Source organism: Cynoglossus semilaevis, chromosome 8 (assembly GCF_000523025.1).
Source record: "Cynoglossus semilaevis isolate Cse_v1.0 chromosome 8, Cse_v1.0, whole genome shotgun sequence".
NCBI classification, from domain to species: Eukaryota; Metazoa; Chordata; class Actinopteri; order Pleuronectiformes; family Cynoglossidae; genus Cynoglossus; species Cynoglossus semilaevis.
Window position 1 is genome coordinate 18649348 of NC_024314.1, and position 21897 is coordinate 18671244.

The 21897-nt window shown below is 42.2% G+C and overlaps 3 protein-coding genes across 4 annotated transcripts in view; all 3 read left to right on the forward strand.

The window, feature by feature from the left end:
* rpl35a (ribosomal protein L35a) overlaps nt 1-544 on the forward strand; it is a 2963-nt gene extending 2419 nt beyond the window's left edge. Inside the window, exons 4-5 of the mRNA XM_008315492.3 lie at nt 82-226; nt 457-544. Of these exons, the coding sequence (XP_008313714.1) occupies nt 82-226; nt 457-480 (169 nt within the window). The 3' untranslated portion in view covers nt 481-544. The remainder of the gene's footprint in view (nt 1-81; nt 227-456) is intronic.
* Nucleotides 545-1257: 713 nt separating this feature from the next.
* On the forward strand, nt 1258-7742 carry rnpepl1 (arginyl aminopeptidase like 1). Its single transcript, XM_008315493.3, has 11 exons — nt 1258-2868; nt 2953-3093; nt 3173-3324; nt 3543-3659; nt 3733-3968; nt 4111-4224; nt 4321-4433; nt 4520-4622; nt 4818-5045; nt 5710-5852; nt 6058-7742. Exons 1-11 carry the CDS (start codon nt 2380-2382, stop codon nt 6343-6345), a joined length of 2124 nt encoding a protein of 707 aa, XP_008313715.1. The 5' UTR covers nt 1258-2379; the 3' UTR covers nt 6346-7742.
* A 426-nt stretch (nt 7743-8168) lies between these two features.
* On the forward strand, nt 8169-21897 carry LOC103382638 (segment polarity protein dishevelled homolog DVL-3). Of its 2 annotated transcripts, none has more exons than XM_025057178.1 (20): nt 8169-8918; nt 9352-9421; nt 9522-9634; nt 10179-10267; nt 10517-10661; nt 11150-11246; nt 11377-11446; nt 11602-11741; nt 11939-12015; nt 12336-12406; nt 12764-12844; nt 12916-13050; nt 13198-13365; nt 13733-13909; nt 14002-15282; nt 16953-17143; nt 17948-19818; nt 21225-21334; nt 21603-21742; nt 21814-21897. In XM_025057178.1, exons 1-15 carry the CDS (start codon nt 8755-8757, stop codon nt 14274-14276), a joined length of 1872 nt encoding a protein of 623 aa, XP_024912946.1. In that variant the 5' UTR covers nt 8169-8754; the 3' UTR covers nt 14277-15282; nt 16953-17143; nt 17948-19818; nt 21225-21334; nt 21603-21742; nt 21814-21897. The 2 variants fall into 2 exon arrangements, with proteins under 2 accessions (XP_024912946.1, XP_008313716.1); XM_008315494.3 differs by having other exon boundaries at nt 12339-12406.

Genomic DNA, 21897 nt, shown 5'->3' on the forward strand with positions numbered 1-21897 from the left:
GCCAGTTCAGTTTCACCTAACGCTCTTTCAAGTCAAGATGTACCATGGTTCATATTCATTTCTTCACGTTGTGATTTTTAGAAACACAGTCACGCCGGGCGGCAGTCCCAACAAAACCAGAGTCATCTGGGGGAAGGTGACCCGTGCTCACGGAAACAGTGGGATGGTCCGAGCCAAGTTCAGCAGCAACCTGCCAGCCAAAGCGATTGGACACCGTATCAGAGTGGTGAGTCAGGGGAAAGGGCCTTGTGGGTAAGGGTCAGTTCAATGGCTGAGGCCCACTGTTAGTCATTTGAGGGGGCATGGGGTTGTGATAAAATTAGTGTCTGTTACTTTTAAGATGAGGAACTAAAAGTGGTGCTTACCTGCATTGAAACAGATCCTGATTAGATCTTTTGAATGTTGAACCATCATTGACTTCTGATAACATGTTTCCTCTGATCTGCTGTCTTTTAGATGCTGTACCCTTCTCGAGTGTGAAGAGAACTTGCCGTCACATGTTGTTTGTACAGAAACAATAAAATGATCAGATTGATCGAGCTGCTGTGGTGTCTCCTGTGTTTTCCATGTGTTGATTTACCTGTTAAATAAAACTTTTAAGTGGGTTTCCCCAGTGTGGGATCAATAAAGTTCATAAGATTAAAAGTTCAATTGATAAGTTGGTCAAATGGCAGAAAAAACTGAACTGAAAAGGTCCACATTATTACTTAGAACATGTTGAAGATGTAAAATAAGAAAATATTTTAATATTAAACTAAGGGTTTGTTAGAAAATGTAATGGTAATTTAGATTAATACTTTACTAAGGTTTTAAGGAAATTAGACTGATATTTTATAAAGATATTTGTTCAGTAAACAATTTAAGTAATTTAGAAAATATAAATATCTCAGAATGCAATTGATAAAATCAACACATGTTATTAAGGTAATTAAGTTGAGAAACTAAGCAGAAATGCATTAAGGTGCACGCTTTCACTAAACACATCTGTGACTGTCCAAATGCTAAAGCTATAAGCAGCAAAACATTCAATTATTCGTGTCATAATTATTCAATTATCATAAAACAATTTATGAACCAGTCCACAAACGGTGAAATCGCAAAAAACAAGTTAAGTCAACATTATACATTATAAACGTTTGAATCACGTTGTTAACAATTACAAATAATCATAAGAAATGTCATTAAACGCATCAATAATGTCAAGTATATTAAAAAAAACGTTCTCGAAAAAAATGGGGCTAGCGCAGCTGCTCAACAGCGTCCCCTGCTTGGCACAGAAACTTTTCCCTGCCGTCTTTATTTCCTGTTTAGGAACAGCTCCTCCTCTATGTGTCTTCTCTTATGTCTGCTGTCTGTCTCTGTGTCTGTATTTGACAACACTGTTCTGTCTTTGTCTTCACTGTTGTCTCCGGCTCTTTTCTTTACACACGGACTCACCCCCCGACTCCGACGCTCAGCGAGGACAAGGGTCCGTTGACCCGGACAGGGAGCAGGGAGCCGGTCAGAGCTGTCAGGGGGAACCGCTGTGTCTTTGAAAAACACTGCTGCTAATGCTTGTTAGCCAGCGCTGCTAGTCGGGTTAGTGAACCGGGGTTAGTCACAATCGTTGACCTCCTGCATTACTGCTGTTCTAAAGCTAAAATAGCTAATTAAATCAACTGCTCACCTCCAACAAACCGGGTTTACACAATTTCAAACCGTTATTACATCCGATTTAAACGGTTAAAAGATATCGTTGATCCGAGTGAAACCAGGGTTTACGTTACATTTTAAGCATTTTGAACGGGTCCATTGCTTAACTTAGTCTTATAGCCAGTACCGTATGTTCTTCAGTTGGTTCCCAAGTGTGCTTTATTCTGTTATTTGTTCAGGAAAGCTGGTAAATTATCCGTTACTTCAATGAGGTTCCAAATGGTGGTTGACTGTGGTAAAGAGAATTAGACTTCATTCCATGTTTAAATCCAAGCTGGTCTTGAAGTTTGTTTTACTGCTGTGGATGCAGTGTCTACATGACGCCACCTCACTCAGACTCGTTTGGTGATCCTGAGAAAGTGGTCTAAAACTAACCTCCTGTTCTGGGATATAGATGTAGTACACTCTGTGGGTTGGTCAGAAACCAGTGGTAGGTAGTCCAGACCTAAACCCTGGTCTGGATCATAAGTGTCCTTATTTGCCTTTGGTATTTACCTATTTAGAGGTTTATCTTTCATCAGGTTTTGAATGTGGTCTTGTCTGGATTTGGGGTCTGGTTTAGACAAGTTTTATTTCTGGTATGTCCTGGTTTTCTTTTTGTATTTGTGTTGAGGTTCAGTTAGTCCCTGGTCTCACGGTGGTTTAGTTCTCAGTCAAAGTGGCGCTTTATCCTTGGTGCTGCTCACGATGGCAGATCTCCAGCAGACCCCCACTTCACTCTGCTGCTGCCGGAAATCACCTCCAGCCTCTGGGGTCAACTGTGTGGGGGACTCTAGAAGCCGACCCTCACCAGGTCTTCGTCCTGGGTCTCCACGATGTCCAATGGTGGATGTGGCTTCAGCATCTAACTTCAGGTGCTTCCAGCTGAGACACTTCCACCTGGACCTGAGGTTGAACTTTGCTTTAAAGGAAATCAGCGGCTGGCTGGTTCTGGACCTGATCATGGTCCAACCCGGAGTCCAAAACCTCATCCTGGACTCCCATCCTTCTTTGTTGATCCACTCCATAGACTGTAAGCTCCCAGGATCAGGACAGGAGGAGCCCACCTCTCTCACCTACTGCATCGACCCCTTTACTGATTATGGATCGTCACTCAACATCAGCCTACCAACTGCTGTGAAACCAGGCCGACTGATCCAGGTCACAGTCCGCTACACCACCACAGACGGGCCGGCGGTAAGATCTCAAGTCACACACTGACACACTTGTACCATGCAAATCAAGACAATGATTATAATAGTGCTCTGTGTGTATGTGTAGATCTGGTGGCTGGACACGGAGCTGACTTGTGGTCAGTCTCGTCCCCTCGTCTTCACTCAGGGTCACTCTGTGTGTAACCGCTCCTTCTTCCCGTGTTTTGACACTCCTGCTGTCAAGAGTACATACACAGCTACTGTCAGAGTGAGTCCTGCCCTGTGACAAATGAAACACAAATGGACAATAAGACAGAAAAAAACGACAAATATGATGCCCTCTGCAGGTCCCAGATGGAATGACGGTTCTTATGAGTGCCTCTCGCAGCTCCTATTCCAAATCGGACCGGGTCTTCCAGTTCTCCATGGACTCTCCAGTGCCTTCATACCTGGTGGCGTTAGTGGTGGGGGAGCTACAGCATGTTGACATTGGACCAAGGTTGGTTCTTAAAGGACTGGGCAGAGCTATGCCCAGTCACAGTGTGGATGCTTAATCCATTTAGAAGTGGGTTATTTTAATAATTAAAGCAAATATTAGAAAAATTCTTTCTCACTCACATGAACAGTAATACTTTTACTGTGGTCTCAGTCAAGAGTTGTTGTTTGTTGTGTTTGTAATTGTGTTTGTATGACCTGTTTTTGATCTCCTGTTATTAGGAGTCGAGTTTGGGCAGAACCATGTTTGCTGTCCTGTGCGGTGAAGAAGCTAGGGGGCAGCATGGAGCGCTGGCTAAATGTGGCTGAGCAACTGTTTGGACCGTACCTGTGGGGAAGGTGAGTTCTCAGTGTGCAGCCCCTTTCAAGTTAAATAACAACACAAGTAAATCGACTCACGGTCTTCCTTTAGGTGTGACATTGTGTTCCTTCCACCTTCCTTCCCCATCGTGGCGATGGAGAACCCCTGCCTCACCTTCATCATCGCCTCTATCCTGGAGAGCAGCGAGTTCCTGCTCATCGACGTGATCCATGAGATCGCGCACAGCTGGTTTGGAAATGCCGTCACAAATGCCACCTGGGAGGAGATGTGGCTGAGCGAAGGCTTGGCTACGTACGCACAGAGGAGAATCACCACGGAGGCATATGGTATGAATACGGCAGGGTATTCTGAAAATACTACTGAATGTCTTGCAAATACTATTGATTTTATGGCAGATATATACATTTTGCAGTATATTTCACTGTATTAGTCCTGCAGGTGACATTGCCCCCTCCCCCTTGTCTGCAGGTGAGGAGTTTACCTGTCTGGAGACCGTTGTGCGTTTGGATGCCCTCCACAGACAGCTGCGTCTCCTTGGAGACAACAACCCTGTGAGCAAACTACAGGTCAAACTAGAGCCAGGTACAGCATCCAAACACAACACTTACAGTGGCTTGTATTTCTGCATGTGCTCGTTGTGATAAGGGTGTAGCTGTAACCCCTCCCTCTCCTGCACAGGTGTAAACCCCAGCTCTTTAATGAACCTCTTCACCTATGAGAAAGGTTTCTGCTTTGTGTCATATCTGGCTAAGCTGAGTGGAGACTCTAGTCGCTTTGACTGCTTTCTAAAGGTCAGTATGGACAAACACTTACACAAACTGTCAAAAATCTGCAGGATTTCCTTGATGGCCTTTAGTCATGGACTGTTTTTCCACAGGATTATATTTCGCAGTTTAAGTTTCAGAGTGTCGTTGCCCAGGACCTCATCGACTACTTCCTGGATTATTTCCCTGAGCTGCAGGATGTAGCCCACCAAGAAGGTAAGTGTTTGTTTGTTTGTTTGGTGTGTGTGTGTTTATCCACACTAACAAGGAATTTGACTGTTGTCCCAGTTTGTTCTAAGCACAAAAGTATAAAAATATAATATTTAAAAATAGAAAATATGTTACGAAAGGCTATTATCCACAGAGCATTGAGACAGAACAAAAGTGACAACATCATCCCATCCACCTCAGGTCTGGAGTTTGAACGCTGGCTCAGTGGCTGTGGACCTCCTTTGTATGAACCAGACCTTTCAGCAGGGGGCGCTCTTATTCAGCCAGTTCAGGAACTATGTGATCTGTGGAGGAGTCGCAACCCCCCTGACACACAGAGCCTGACAACCTTTGATCTTTTAGGCTGGAGCACCTTTCAGATCGTCCTCTTCTTAGATCGCCTGCTGGACCACTCACCTCTGCCACAAGGTAGGACTGACAGTCCTGGGTATTAGAGGGTTAGTATGCATCATTTGTAGCTTACCCTGTTACTGTAAAGAGCTTGTGGCTTCTCCCTCTCCTGCAGGTAGATAGGTACATAGGTAGGACTTTATTAATCCTGTTGGGAGTCCCTTCAAGACTTCTGTCCCTTACTGAGGTCCAATCTTGGTGGAGATATAGTTAACCAGCAAAATATAGCACATGCTGTATTGGTTCAGTGGCGCTTTGGCCCAGAGGCAATGTCTCTATCATTGGTGTGGAACCCCAGGGTTCACCTCCTGGGCAAGTTCGAATCCCGGTTAGGGCGGTTGGTACCTTCCAGTGGACTCACCACCTGCAGGAAGGTTTGGTACGGTGCAATGTGATTTGGGTGGCGACTGCTGCCCCCGCGACCCGGAAACGGATAAGCGGATGAAAATGGATGGATGGATGTATTGGTTCAATGGCTTGTTTAATGATTGGTTCAATTCTCCAAATGGCCATTAATATGTGACACACATAACACATAAGTAGTACAGTAACTGTATAAATGGGAATAGCTGAAGAAGATGAATCCTGACCACCACTGGAAACTCAACCCATCAGGTCTGAGTTCTCTGTTTGGAGTCCGGTTCAGTCTAATCTGCAATGCTTTGACCTTTTTTTTTGGCAGATGTGATGCAGCGCCTCTCATCGTCATACTCGTCCTTGTTTGATGACCTGAATGCTGAGGTTCAGATCCGTTGGCTCCAGTTGGTCGTCAGGAACACCTTCTATCCAGACCTGCAACGTGTTCGGGCCTTCCTGCACAAACATGTGAGCTGAGTTCTGCTGATACCACAACAGACTAAAAATGTGTTTTGTACCTGGTAATCAACTGAGTTATCTGTAATTATTGATTTAAGGACTTGATGAATTGCTTTTGCAGTCTAAGCAGCCATTGATACTTGCTCCCACAATCCTTTGTAAGCAACTGTCTTTTGCCAGTCAGTGTGAATGTGAACTTTTTCTCCGTCCTCAGACGTCCAGGATGTACACAGTGCCGCTGTATGAGGACATGGTTGCTGGGGTCATGAAGTGTGCGGCTGTGGAAATTTTCTACCAAACTCAGTCTCGCCTTCATCCAAACTTAAAACGGACCTTACAACAAATCTTGTTCCAGACTAGCTCCACCCCTGTCAATCAGAACGAGCCATCTCCTTCCATCAATATCACTTCTTCCTCCTCCCACACCCCACCTCCCCCACAGCCTGGTACGACAACACCTGCTAATGCAATAGCTCTGAGGGACATGAATGTGTTGGCGTGAGGATTAAGGCTATGATTGGTTCATCAGTCAGCTGATGATGCCCCGAGGGGCTACAGAGTGAAATTGAACTCATGTTTCCATCTGATTATTTACATAGAAATAAGAAAATAATAGAAAGTGATGTGGAAGACATAATCGTAAACCTAGAATAATTAAATTAATGTAAACTTGTTCCTGATGATTTTATACAGAGCAATTCTTAACCTGGGATATCTTAAGATATCTGTGCTATTTTTATCTTATTTAATTTTCTGTAAAGAATCACACGTATTTCAGCTCGAAGTCTTTCTTGCAGAATCTCCTGCTCATCCAGATTTCATGTTTTTTGTCCTTGATCTTTAGTTAACTCCATATGTATTCTATTGAATTTAACTCAGGGTGTAGGTGTAGGTCAATCAGTATTATTTTTATCTTTGCCTTCAGAAAGAGTTGTTCATGTAGATTGTCAGTCATCCAGGTTATTTTATCTAAGTTCAGATGTAAGGAACTGAACTGGCCTACTTTAGAAATAGTGCTTAATAAAAAGTTTGCTTCAGGTCATCGTAGTTTACAGACAAAATGACAAGAGGTACAGTTTGAAGTTTTATTTTAAGGATCATGTTTTTCTATCTTTATATGAACTTAAGTCCTCGTAGGATTCACATTTTTAAAGCTTTGAAGAATTCTTTCAGTTAAAGTTAATATATTAGAAAATATTTTACACTGTAATATTAATTCTTTGCTCTGTATAAAATCTATTTAGGAAATTATTTTAAGAATTCTATTTTCTAAAGGGGCTGATGATGCAGCCCATATAATGGGCAGCAATACAGCCGTTTGTGTAACATGCATGGCTCTGATTGGCTGATTGTTAATAGGCTGAGTTAAGAATCATGATTAAATGATAGATTTTACCTAGTCATATAATTTCACACTTTTTAAAACATACTGTTAAAACTGGAAATGCACCACAGCATTTTTGAAACACATGACCAGTAAGAAGAAACCAGCAGAATTCACCTGAGTGGCCTTCATGATGCCTTCACTGACATGTTTCAGTTGTTGTATTAACAGCAATAAAGACTCTCTTCAGGTTGTTCCTGATCAGTGCCAATCACTCTTGGATCCCTCTGCTAACACTGTAGCAATAAAAAAAAAATCAATATGTTTAAATTAATTTACATGTTAATAATGAGTGAAAATGTATTAAGATTTTTTCAGCTTCTCACAGGCATACCGTGCAGCTGTGAACATAAATTAAAAAGGTCTGAGATTTTATTTTATTAGTTTTTATTTTACAACATAAAAATGAGAGCCTTTGGGTTTATTTTAAGAAATCCCTGCATTAAGTGTCATCTTTTAGTGTCATCTACTGACTCAGACACAGGTTCTGGTTGAATTAAATATCATTAAACAGATTGTGCAGTTGCAGTTAGTTTGTCCACTGTTGCACATTGTAAAAGAGACTGTCCTGTAAATGGAGTAACTCATTTTGAAAAATCTAATCTAACGAAATCTAACGAGTTGTGTTGACATTTCAGAAAGAAACGAAAATATAAGATGTCACATTTGCTGCCAGAAACATTAAGCTATACATTGCCTTAATTATTACAGGCGTTTAACGTTTGTCAAAGTTTAACGTTGTATTCCCGAAACAGTTGATTCATTTTCCCACATGTTAGGCCGGAAGTGCCAAGTATAAACTTTTTACTGTATAGTGTGTTGTGCAATCTAATGGTTCAGTGTTTTGACAAACATTTAATTATGCCTTACTTCAAAGGGCCAAACCGGAAGTAGTTTCCCCGTAATGGTGCGAGTTTTAAAGCTTGAACCCATCCATCCCAGAAACCCGATATGTTCTGCGCACGTGCAGTAGTGCAGCTGCTTCCTCTTAGATCGTGCTAGGATGTGTTACCTTCACGGATTAAGACGAAGAACGAATTTCGAACATTCACAGCGAATAGTTTTCTTTAAAAGAATGGGGTTAGTTTGGAAGAATCACAAAACAGAACTTAAATAATAATGTAGATTAAAAACATTATATGCAGCTTCACTAATAGTTAATTAACACAGGATGAATGCATCACTCGTCCCGTAACGATCGCACCGGTGGGATGGAATTAAGTTTTACGTAATTTGTGTCGTTTACCTGTTTTAAAGTCTGCGTAGCATTTACGTTTGGTTCGTTATATATTGTTAGTTTATATATTTTAACACAACACGAAACACATTTTGGCACATGCGCAGTAGAAATCGGGGTTTTGATACGGATAGGGTAGTGACGGTTACATCCGGAGGAGTCTGTTCATCACAGCGCATCAGCACCAGCGGAGCGGCAGAAACATCTGGAAGCAGAGAGTTAACAGAGGCGAGGTCAGACCTCACCTCCTCTACTCCAGACTGAGCAGGACTCCTCTGGGCAGAGTCAGAATGACGGAGGGGACCCGGGTCATCTACCATCTGGAAGACCAGGACACTCCGTATCTGATCAGAATCAACGTGCCTGCGCAGCGCGTTACCCTGGCGGACTTCAAACAGGTGCTGAACAAACAAAACGTGAGATTTTTCTTCAAGTCGGAGGACGACGACTTTGGGTGAGTAACGTGATCAGCATCGTTTTGATTACACAGCGCCGCCACTTGATTAGGTACAGTTTGCTCGTCCCCGGGTTGGTCCAACCCTGCCATAAAAACTGGTTTTATTATTCTTACCGTAGATACTAAAAACACTCCTCAGACATCCATGTCTGTATCAGCAGGATAGTATCAAACAATAGTTGTTTGCCAGGTTCAAATCTGTTGCTCAGTCACATCCCATAATTACTCTCCTGAGCTGAGACCCGGTGTCTGTGGTGTATATACTGAAGTGGCTCTTAGTGTATGTCGGTCACAGTGATGATGAAGTTACCGAGGGCTGTTGATAGTAATTTGCAGTAGTAGTAATCGAACAGGTTAAGTTAGTTAATATGCATGTATAGATGATGATGAAAATATTGATGATGATGATGATGATGATGCGTGTCAACAGGGTGGTAAAAGAGGAGATCAGTGATGATGATGTCAGACTGCCATGTGTGAATGGACGAGTCGTCTGCTGGGTAAGGCACACACTGTACACTCACTTACAAATATATATACAAACACACACACACACACACACACACACACACACACACTGACAGGTTTCTCTGTCCTCAGGTGGTGTCCTCAGACACCTGTCAGTCAGAAGTTCAGTCAGTGACCACGCCCACTAGCCTGGCTCCCACAGAGCGAACAGGTGGGATCGGGCACTCCAGACCTCCATCCTTCCAGTAAGTAACACGCCACTGTCCATCAGCACCACGGACAGCGTCTCAGCTGACTCCCTCTGGTTCTGTTCTACTCTAATCGTTTTCCTCCAGTGTATATAGTGATACCCAACAGATTCTACTAGATAAAGTAGAAGAACACCCATCAGACCTTTGACCTCACTCTGCTGTTACAGGTCACAGGTGTCCTTCACATGGCACTCTTTTAATGTTCAAGAGAAAATTCCTAGAATCCTAGTCTACTTCCTTCCCTTTATTATCCATTACCACATTGGCCATTTACACAAGGTGTCTTTCTGTGCAACCCAACCTGGTATTGGGGAAAAGGTGGAATTGAACTTGTAACCTAAGAGAACTTTTTACTTCTTAACCTTGACCATTACAAATGTCAACCAAATATAATGTTAACTCCAAACTTAATTTTATCCCCATACAAGTATGGCTGTACCTTGACCACACACACAGATAAGGAGTGCACAAAATATCTTGTCTTCCTCACTAACACTCTCTCTCTCTCTCTCTCTCTCTCTCTCTCTCTCTGTCTCAGTGCTCTAGCTGTTAGTGAACATGAGAGGTCAGAGGTCACACAAACCTTCTCAGCGCAAAACAGGAGAGAAAAATATGTCTGTAACCAAGGTAAGGTGACATAGGGTCATTTATTGTCATATAGTGGGCAGTGGTGGCTTGGTGGTAAAGGAAGTGGACTTGGCTCCAGAGGGTTTCAAGTTTGGAACCACGCACTGCTCCCCGGGTGCTTTAGCTGCCTCCTGCTCCACTTAGTGATGGATAAAAAGCAGAGGTCACTTTTCGCTGTGTGCAGTGCTGTGTTGTGTCACAATGACAAGTAGTTCACTATCACTATCTGATTGCCTGCTGTCTTTAAAGGTGAGCATCTGATTGACCACATTCACACACGAACAGATCAGAATGGAACGGGGACGGGAGTCACAGGTGACAGTCCATCCCCCCAACAGAGCAGCGAGTTGGAGACGACGAGTTTCTGCTCTTCAGAAGAAGATTCAGGCGGGAGGTATGAGGCATATACACTATTTCACACTACTGTGTACTACTACTGTATACTACTACTACTGTATACTCAGATAAGATGACATGCAGGCCACATGTCTTTTTAAGCAAGAGCAGATAAGTTAAAATAAGTAGCAATATCGGTCATATTCTCAGTGTGCAGTGATGTGGTTAAAGCACACGCACATCCACACTAACTTTAACTATGATTTAATTTGTTTTCAACCATCACCTCACCCTCTGTGATTGGTGAGTTTGTTTTATTACCTGCCCTCTGGTCCTTTTTTCTGCTCCAGTAAATCTGTTCAGGCTGCTCTGCTCCTCAGGTTGTGATTGGCCACTGTAGGTCATGTGACTGTTACTTCAGTTTTATATTGTGCGACACATAAAAGACTTGCAGCAGACGTTCTACTTGTCAGCTCAGTATTCTTCATCTCTGATGGTTTGTTTTGCTTTATTTTTTTCTTGTTGTGTTTTTTTATGACAAATAAGATTCAGCCAATCAACAGAGAACAGCAGCTCCTCGCCACGACTGGTTAGACGACAGCGACGACGGCACCGCAAACCAAAGAACCAACGGATGGAGAGGGTAAACACACACACACACATGTAAAAATAACAGTAAAGCTCCTGTTATTTTCTGCAGAGGCTTCTCCTGAAGTCTGTCTGTTTCATCAACTCTCTGCCTCTCTCTCTCTCTCTCTCCCTCTCTCTATCAGCCAGTGTCTCTCAGCAGTGTGACTGACTCCACCATGTCTCTCAACATCATCACTGTCACCCTAAACATGGGTGAGTCCAGAGCAGAGACTGGCCATGAGAGTCAGCTGTCAATAAAATGATCTCACAGAGATATCAAGTAGAAATCATTCTCTTAAGTCTCTCACCCCTCTGTCTCACCCCTTTGTCTCACCCCTCTGTCTCACCCCTTTGTCTCACCCTCTCAGAGAAGTATAACTTCCTGGGTATCAGTATCGTTGGTCAGAGTAACGACAGAGGAGACGGGGGAATCTACATCGGCTCCATCATGAAGGGCGGAGCTGTAGCAGCAGATGGACGCATCGAGCCTGGAGACATGTTACTGCAGGTAATACTGTAGTACTACTGCGGTACCTGTACTGAAACAATGCTAAAGTGTTGTTACTGGTAATGTGATATCATTAAAAGAATGTGATAAAATATAAAACAATTGTACAAAGTAAAATAATTAATGACCATACTTACTGTGGAAGGTACTACTGTAATAATAGATACTGCTGGAACTAAAGTTGTTCTCTGTTCCAGGTCAACAATGTCAACTTTGAAAACATGAGCAACGATGACGCAGTAAAAGTCCTGAGAGATGTTGTCCACCAACCGGGGTCAGTACTCTAGTACTACTAATAAGGCTATAAAGTACTACATTAGTAGTAACGATTTGAATGACCGAAGTAGTTTATAAACTCAATGGTTGGTTTAAATGTAGGATTTATTGTTTTAAGGAATATTTTGCATGTGATGGTCTCTGTGGTACTCATGTCCCCACCTCTGTACATATCTACTCTCCTCCTATTTAATATCCCCCTTTTAATCATTTTGAGGTTTACGACCTGAACATGTTGAAGACCTCCTGGTTTTCAAGGAGATTTTCTCACATTTTCAACAGTTAAAACATCTGTCTTTTGTTACATCTGTGTTCCAGCAGGGATGTGACGCTAACAGTGGCCAAGTGTTGGGATCCAAACCCACACAGTTGTTTCACACTGCCAAGAAGTAAGTCACAGAGCACATGGTTTAATTTCCCATGTGAAAGCTAAGGTCAATTTTTGTTTTGATCAGATTTTAGAATTTAGATGGAAAGGTATAATTTGTCTGAAGATATATGTTGTGACTTCAGACTTAATTCAACTGTCCATGGGCTACACCATAAACTGAACAGGTCACAAACAGAAGCAGAGGAAAAAAATTAGAAGTAACATGCATTTAAAATTTTCTTTAAAATAATAGTGTTTTTGTTGTAAATGGTTTAGGATTTGTTCGAATCTTCAACCTTTTTGTTATCTTTAGTATAACTTGTGTAACTTTTCTATAAATCCATGTGACCCAAATGCTAATCTTTCCATCCTGAAGGTGAACCTGTGCGACCTATTGACCCTGCTGCCTGGGTTTCTCACACTGCTGCCATGACAGGGAGACTCCTCCCACACTATGGTACATTTTCCATCAGCCACTGCAGCACATGTGCCCCTAGACATTGCCTTTGACTGCTGTTATTTCTACAGACAACCATGAGGACAAACAGCTGACCATCCACAGTGACATCACAGCTGTCGTGAAGGCGTTGGCCAATCCTGAGTCAGGCCTGGAAGTCAGAGATAGGATGTGGTTGAAGATCACCATTCCCAATGCATTCATTGGTGAGATGATAGTATAATGAAGTGATGAAGTGATTGTTGTTTTCTCTTCAGTTACTATGGTGATCATTCTCACTGATACCCCCTGTCGGTCACTGTTGTCTTGAGTTTTTTTTTATTAGATGTTTTATCTTCTCGCTGTTCTTTTAGGTTCGGATGTTGTCGACTGGCTCCAAAGAAATGTGGAAGGTTTCACCGACCGGCGTGAAGCCAGGAAGTATGCGGAGAACCTGTTGAAGGGCGGCTACATCCGCCACACGGTCAGAAAGGTGACGTTCTCGGAGCAGTGCTACTACGTGTTTGGAGAAATCTGCGCAGGTGAGTCTATGAAGGTCACATACTTCTGCTTTCTTTATGCTTTTATGCAGAGATGTCAAACTCATGGCCCGTGGGCTGTAAGTGGCTGGAACCTCCCACATCTCGCCCAGATCAGAAAAAGAAAACTGTTAATTAAAAGCAGGTTCTTGTTTGTCTGTGCTGCTGTTTTACTTGGTTATTGTTTGTGATTTTAAATCTTTTTTATCTTATCTGTTGTCTAGCACTAGCACAAAATTTTAAATGACATAAAAATGAAATTGGTATTAATATTATAATTAACATTTTTATCTGTTACTCTGTGTAGATGGGAAACAGTTGGACATTCATTACTTTGGTTTCTGGCACCTCTGACTTTTTCTTTTTTTAGATCTTGGTCTGTTGTCTCTGGTGGATCATGAAGAAGAATTGGAAGAGGACCAGTGGTCGCCAGCTGTCCTCCAACATTCCCCTGTCCCTCATCCCTACAGTTCTCGCCACATGCTCTCTCAGCTGCCAACCTGGGCAGGAGGAGAAGGTGGAGGCGAGGGAGAAGGAAGTCACCATGGTAAAGGAGTTTCCTGATCTGTCTTCTTTTGTGTCCTCCGATGTGTTTCCATGTTGTTTAATACATCACTTTTCTGATTGTTTCATTAACAGGAAGCTGCAGCAGTGGATCTAACTGCAGTGATAGACTTAAGGAGGGCGATGGGGAAGGAGGAGGAGGAGGAGGCAGACCAGCAGAGACTACGGCTGACATGAGTGACCATCAGCCCCTGGCCTCCATCACCAGTCAACACAGTAACAAAGACTCTACGGCCTCTACGTCAGCTCCATCACAGAGTCAGGCTCAAGATTTTTCCTCCAGTTCCAGGCAGTCTGTCAACAACATGACCTCAGGAAACCCTGCTGATTTCTTTGTGGATGTCATGTAACAAACTGAACTTTATTTATTTATTCGTTTGTTTGGATCTACTATAATCTGATGTTCAGAGCTGCTGATTAACTAAACATACACTGTGATATTACCTCATATTTATTTACCTCATCACTCAACGACAAATAAATAAACATCAGTGACTGCATTTAAATTGTTCTTTTCTATGATGGGTTAGCACATTACTGGACTGAGAATGGGGGGAATAAGGAGACACAGGAGTGTCGTGTCTGAGGTTAACAATGAGATATCTGTATTTGTTTCCTTTGCTATAAAAGCTAAATGCTGTAAGTATATTATTTTGTTGTATGTCCAACAAAGGTAAGATTCTGTTCTACATATGTCGTATTTAAATGGTATATATTTATTAATCGTTTTTGTGGCTGCCAGTTACTTTGATTTGGTGATAAAGCTGTAGACTAGAGCTCCACACGTCGGTGTAAAAGTGATGACATGCGGAACAAGGTAATGTTCAACTCGGGGAAGAGACCGACGAGTTGAGAAGCAGGGACGCATTCCAATCCTCATCATGTATCGCATTGTGTGTGTTGATAAAGCGACAAAAAAGGAAAGAACAGGGCCGATGTTCGTCTCCGACATACCAGAGAATCAGAGTCAAACACAGGGACCTTGCCGGGGAACATACCGTTTCCTGCAGCAGGGGTAACACAGGAAAAGAACACTGTTTTTATAAATGGAACGCGGCCGGTTCGTGCTCTGTCAGCTGACTGTCTGGTCTGTGGCCGACATCTTACTTCCGAGCGGAGGAGGCGTCTCCTCAGAGATCACGGTCAAATGTCCGGATGGAACGTCTGTGAGGGGTGCAATTTGACTCTGGGCTTCCGGCTGAAGCCAGTGGCTTTTCTAAAGCCAGGACATGAAGGACAGACACGGAGGACAGACGTCCCCTGCCCGTGTCTCCGTTTGTCGTCACTGCCGCAGCGGCTCGACTTCGTCTGTGCCGCGATAACGTTAGCAGGTGATGCTAACGTGTTTCCTCTCAGGTATATATCGATTATTTGATCATTCTTAGCAAGTCGTCGTTGAATGCTGTACGTCACTGTCTGTGTACCAGCAATTCGGCTCACATTAATTGAATCAGATTAGATTTTTGTGCCGTATGTATGACTGGTTTCACCGACAAACGCCGTGTCAGGGCTCAGATTGGGCGGTGACTTCCCCGCTTCTCCACAATATGAGTGAAAATGGACTTCAATAACTGTGATGTTTCATTTGAGCCTAGATTTTCGAGGCTTCGTCTCCAGTAAGTGGTCCATATTTGTCTCAGTTGGCGGAATATTAAAGAATGAACAAAGAACTAAATAAAATACGACGGTACGAGTTCGGAAGGTGTCCCGTTAAACCGCCTGTTAGCAACATTGTCAATTAGTTTGTCGCTATTTGCTCATAAGAGAGGCTAACATGCTAACCTCTAGCTGCATATAAAGAGTGAAGAGAAGTGACGTCAGTATAATGTTAGCGCGTGTTCTTGACAAATTCAATGAAGTTTTAGTGACTGAAGTACTGCTCGATTAAATGTTAGCCTTTGTGCACCCATTTGTCATCGTGACAGACATGAAGTCAGTTTTATACACGTTCTTAAATTATTGTTTTAATGACACCAGTGCGTAACAAATTGCCTTTAGTTTGGCAAAAAAAAAAGAGAAATTAATGTATCTATTTTTCATTTGCAAATTTCCAATGCCAATGACTTGGACGTTAAAAGTGTTGCTAATAAACTGCAAGATGCAACCTAGCAGTCATTATACAAAATGCTTTAACCTAGCTACACTGACCCATACATTTAGCTTAACATAAACACAAACAAAGACTAAAACGTATTAAAATAAAATAACTTTTTTGTTATATTAATAGTTTTTCCGAATAAATTGGTATGAATATTATAATATATATAATATTTTTTCATACATCAGTGGTTCATGTGGTGAACTTTGGAAAATTGTTTCCTAAAACAAAAGTTTTTTTTTAAATAATTTAATTTTAAACTCTTACTAAATAGGGAAATTTTTTTTAAAGTGTTTAAACAAATGAATTGAACTGTTCAGTATGCTAAATGCAACCAAGCAAAAATCAACAAAATGTAAAGGTTGTTTTGTGTTGTTTTTTTTACATTACTTTACAAACGATCTTCTCTGGCATAAACAGTACTAGATGTAGAACTGTCTTTGGGCTTAGTTGACGTTTACATCCCTGCTCTACATCATCGCCTGTACATCCAGGCATAAAGAGACGTTGCAGCTTCTATCTCACAGCCACTGTGATGTAGGAGGTGGGGTTGCTGAGCAACTGGGGGCACTCTGGCAGTAAGAGGGAGCTCACAGGGATGAGGTCATCTCAGTCTTCACCAACATGGCTGCTGCTGCTGATGATGCGAGCACAGAGAGTCTGTTGGTGTGTTAGCTGACCAGGCTGGTGGGCATCTGGTGTTCACTAAAGACACATCACAGAACTCCGTCTTCACACATGTAGGGCATTAACATTCATATTACAGTGAACGGAGGCAGAGCTAGGCTAAGTGAACACACCTGTACGAGCAGGAGTCTAAACCAAGTTATCAGAGTGTGTTAGTACTCTGATAACTTGGAGTATTTGTACTTTGTTAAACACTGACAACGTTTGCTTTCAGTCTTGAACCCGATTCTCTGTTCTACAGAACAGTGATGGATGTTCACATGGCCACACACGCAGCAGCTCCTGACAGACTGATGTCCAGGCTTTGATCATCTTCTGATCTTCATCAAACATCTGTCTGGCAGCTGTTTATGACCAGGAAGTCGGCATGACAATAGGGAGGAGGACGCGATGACCAACTCTGACCTGGTACAAACAGATGGATGATTGACAGTAAGAGCTGTGTGTGTGTTTTTGGGGAGGTTTTTTTTTTCCTCTTACAGGACGAGACTTCAGTGCGGTTTTCTGCTGCTCTGTTGTTTTTTTAGGTTTTGATTTTTGTGACGTTGGATGAGAAAATCAAAACCTAAAGAAAGTACAGCGCTGACAGAGATGTTTAAAATAATAACAAAATAAATGAAATATTGTTGATTATTAGTACCTGCAGTAAAGCTGATGTGATGAAGTTAATATTTTAAGCCAGCAGGGGGCAGTGTCATACCACAGTGTGTGGACTGCATTTGTCTGTTGTAAACAGTGAAGACATGGTGTTGGTTTTGTTAAGGTCATTTTAATAAACATTTGATTTAGAGATGCAGACTTTATCTAAAAGTATCGGTAGTATCTTTATTTCAAAGGCCAAAGGTGAACCTCTTCTGTCTAGTCTGGCATTATTGGCTGAGGACAATATTGTTTTTGTATATAATGAATCCTGTCCTCCACATTGACATGATTGTGTGTAAATATGATTTGTTTTCTCATCCTCTTAAAATGTTTATGATTAAAAAAAAGTTTTGAAGATCATGTGATTGTTGTGCGTTTGTACGTTGACTGCCGTTTTGAAGGATCAGCGTTTTTTGTCTCTGCCGCTGGTTACCATGACGACCCGCAGCCTATTTAAACAAGGAAGACGAGGTGACTTTGAGATGTGGGAACCTGCTGCTGCTGCGTGTGTGAATGAGTGTGTGAGTACACGTAGACGGACAGATGAATGAACGTACGTGTCATTAAATCCTCGTCCTTCTCCTGCTCTGACAGTCGTCTCCGTCTCTCAGTCGACACTCCGACCTCTGCGTTGGTTGGACGATGGCCAAGAGGCCCCTGTAGGGCCGCTGCCAGCGGACAGAAGCATGATGGGAAACTGGACATCTGAGAACTGAGTCCACGTCCAGATCTTGATATTTGAAACAAAAATCATTCATGGAGGGGCTTTCACATTGTTCAACAAGACAGACAGGTCATGTGACCTCAGGTATGTTACATGACCTGCAGGAACATAGCATACATTTACAAATAACTTTGAGAAGAAGAAAAAACTCTCAAAGTTATCTTTATTTATTTACAGTACTGCTATAAAACAATGAATGATGAGAACTTTACTATTATTATTTGAATTTTATGTTTTAGAAATCCATTACTCTGCTGCTCATCCTTTGAGTCACTACAGGAACAGGAACTCTGTCAACACATCTGAAAAATTATGGTGACATTTTTAACTTAATTTATTGTTAAAGGTATTTTCTCCTTATGGAAATATCAGTTTTAGTGAGCGAGTTCTCAACACTTTTATAAAGATGATATTTTTAGTACAACTGGTGTTTTTAACCAAAGGTAAGTCACTTAGAAATGGTTCCTAATTTCAGATCTTTTCTGCTCGATTCTGATACCAAGTGTAACTTAACAAAAAGTTTGATTTTGGTTGGGTTGTGGTCCTGTTCTGGCTTTGTCTGGTTCATCAGTTACATTGGTTTCGTGTTGTTGCAGGTCCAGAACAGGGATTCTCTGTATTATTGATAATCCTGAACTTTCTTCAGATCCAGACCTGACTCTGGTTGCTGTTTGGATCAGGACCAGCCTTTTGTCCTGGTCCTTCAGAAAGCAGAATTGAGGAGTCGCATTTCAGATAAAACCCTGATCCAACATAAACTTCTCAGACAGGGTGTGTCTCAGAGCAGGTTTATTTTAGTCCAAGCTCCGGGTAATGGTGAAACCAGCAGCGGCGTCAGGTCGTGGTTCTGTTTGAACAGATGCTCCACATCTGCTGCTACACAGAGGAAAACACCTCAGTGTGATGCTACCTGTGGCCCTCTACTTGGGGGCCCCTGGGAGGCCTTCCTAGACCACAGTCAGTCGGGGTGTTTGTTTATGTAGTTAGAACAGCTGGAACCTGCAAGGGACCTTGACCTTTGAGGTGAGATGGTACAGGGTCAAGACTGAAGAAACAACAAACACACACTGGTTTTTGTGTTTTTTATATATTACGTTGTATTATCACCTGTTTGCCATAGTGAAAGCCATAAGAAATTTTTGAAAAAGTAATATAGTTAAAAAACAGCAACAATGTAAGGCAGTTAAGAGTAAAAAGAGAAACAGGAACAGCTGAATGTTAGCCTGTGGATAAAATGCCCTTGTAAATATGTCAAACTTTGGCCCCTTGATATGAATGCGTCTCTCTCTCTGTCTCCCTCTCTTATTCACACACACACACCCTTCTCCCCGCCCCTCCGGAGCAACCCCATAGTAAATCGAACCTACTTGTCCAAGAACTTTACTCACTTGATTCCAAAACGAAGGTTCAGAAACGGATCCGGTCTCTGTCGAACTGGTTTCATCCTCTCGTGACACAGAGGACCGATGGGGACAAACGGAGCCACTGACGGGATTCATCGTTGATAATTCTGGTTTCCTGTTAGTCTCTATTGGAACCGGGCGCGCTGCGGTTTTACGCGTCTCCAGGGTCGGTAGTGGAAAAGTTCCGAGGGAGCCGGAAAATTGTTTTAGTTCTGATGGGATCACGTGTTGACTGACCGGTCATTCATTGACAATTAACTGATTGATTGATTGACAGATGATTAGACCTGACCATGTTTCCTCTTCAGCTGTGGATCCTGGTGATGTTCATCATGAAGGTGAGTACTTTTGGAAAAAAAAAAGGTAAAGATAAAATATAACTTAGTAATTATACCAGTCACAACAGCTGTGATTCAGAAAAGTAAAAAGTGAAACATTAGAATAGAATTCATCTAAGAATTGAGGAGACAAAATACGTTGAAAGAGAAAAACGTCATATTTATAAATTATAAATAGTCATTCATTTTCTTTAACTCTCCAAACACTATATGATCAATGTGTACTCTTCACACATTCATGTAGCCAGAAAAGCATCTCTAACAGTCACCTGCTCAGAATCACTGTAGGACCCAGCTACAGAGTTGGAAATGGTACCGGACCGGTACTAGCTCTGACTCAGTGCTTTAACAGTCCCAGCCTCAGAACATTCTTAGAATTCATTGTGGTTGTTCACTGTAGAAAAGTTGCAGTCTTAGCAGTGGTGTTGTGTAATTGTGCCTCTGTTCAGAGCAGCTCCCTGATCCACATCCAGAGGCAGGACAACTTGATGTGGGTCTGTGGTGAAGGAGATTTTCTTCTTAATGTTTTTTTTTATTTCCTGATATTAGTCATAATAATAATAATGCACAGGTAGGAGGAGCAGCAGCTGCTCAGCAGAGTGATTGTTGTAGTGCATGTATAGTATATGGTAGAACACATATATATATACTGTATATAACAGCAGTAGAACAGCCTCTGATGTCATCCAAGAAGAGGTCTCTTGATTATCCACTTGTTTTTGTAAAGACATCATTTTCAGTCGAACACTAGCCATGTTTTTTAGTGGTTGTTTCTTTAACAGTAGTCTTCTCTGATAGAAGGCAGGAGAATGTGGGGGTGGGGGGGGTGGGAGGTGGAGAACACAGTTCACATGTGGGTGACAGACATCTGAGGGTGAGAGAGCGTTTGGTCAAAGGAGAAACACATCAAAGGTTTTAACATGTTTGCATAACATGGTTCAGATCTGGCATCAACTTCCGTCATGTGAGCCAATCACATGGATCAATGTGCAGCCAGTACACATGGACCATGATCGCTTGGTGTCACTTTACAGTTCTGCTGAGTTACATAAATATTGTTTTGTCTTCTGACATTAATCATGTTTTTTACATGTATTTTTCTGTTGTATTATTTGTGGTATAAACAGTTTACAAAGAACAATGATTCACTGAGCGAGGATTTTTTATTTTTTCTTCTCCTGCACAAACTAATGGCCGACACATGTATTTAAATGCATCAGGATGTTTTTCTTGCCGGAGTGAAAGTTGTTCCATGAAGGTCAAAGATCAGGCTTAAGTACAGCTCCACACAGTGGTCCTGGTCTTTAAAAACATCTTACACTGAGCAGTTCAAACCCAGGTCAGCTGATGTAGCAGCAGTTTATGACCATAGAAAGACAGCAGCTGATTGGTTGACATGATTTCAGGTGTGTAGTGACAGCAGCGGGACGTCCAGATCTGCTGAGCACCAGAGAGTCAAACGGTACGCCATCAACCCTGTGGGACACAAGTGGACTCACCACAACATCACCTACAGGTAAGTGGACCTGCAGTCATCAATCAGCTCTGTCCCTTTTCCACTTGAATTAAAACATGATTTTCCTACAGTTGATCTTATTGTCATTTAAGTGAACAGGAAGGAATGACATCTGTGTTGATCTTTTCACTATGCTTTCACTCTCCTCTTCTCTCATCTCCCCTCATCTCGTCTCCTCCTCTTCCACAATGTTATTATTCGTTGCCTCACGTATAGCCCTGTTGTCATTGGCTGAATATCAGTGAGTAAATGTTTGTTCTCATCTCAGGATCATCAAGTTTCCCAATACACTCAACGTTGACGACACAAAGAAGGCCTTCAGCATCGCCTTCACCAAATGGAGCGACGTGTCTCCTCTTTCATTTACAGAGGTCACAGACGGAAACATCACAGCTGACATCACTATAGGTAACAGGTGGAGGGAGTGGGCTGAGACGTGTGGTTGGATGCATCTGTAAAGTCGTCTCTTTGGGCTGCAGGTTTTTACACCTTCAACCATACCGACTGTTGGTCGGCTCCCCTCCACCCTTGTTTTGATGGTCTGAATGGAGAACTAGCTCACG

What these genes read in the sequence shown, in the direction of transcription:
- LOC103382638 (XM_025057178.1), top strand. Translation starts at nt 8,755, where the DNA reads ATGACGGAGGGGACCCGGGTCATCTACCATCTGGAAGACCAGGACACT. An exon ending in TCGGAGGACGACGACTTTGG is followed by an intron (nt 8,919 to 9,351) that starts GTGAGTAACGTG and finishes GCGTGTCAACAG; the next exon opens with GGTGGTAAAAGAGGAGATCA. An exon ending in ATGGACGAGTCGTCTGCTGG is followed by an intron (nt 9,422 to 9,521) that starts GTAAGGCACACA and finishes CTCTGTCCTCAG; the next exon opens with GTGGTGTCCTCAGACACCTG.
- rnpepl1 (XM_008315493.3), top strand. Translation starts at nt 2,380, where the DNA reads ATGGCAGATCTCCAGCAGACCCCCACTTCACTCTGCTGCTGCCGGAAA. An exon ending in CATGTTGACATTGGACCAAG is followed by an intron (nt 3,325 to 3,542) that starts GTTGGTTCTTAA and finishes TCCTGTTATTAG; the next exon opens with GAGTCGAGTTTGGGCAGAAC. An exon ending in ACAGGTCAAACTAGAGCCAG is followed by an intron (nt 4,225 to 4,320) that starts GTACAGCATCCA and finishes TCTCCTGCACAG; the next exon opens with GTGTAAACCCCAGCTCTTTA.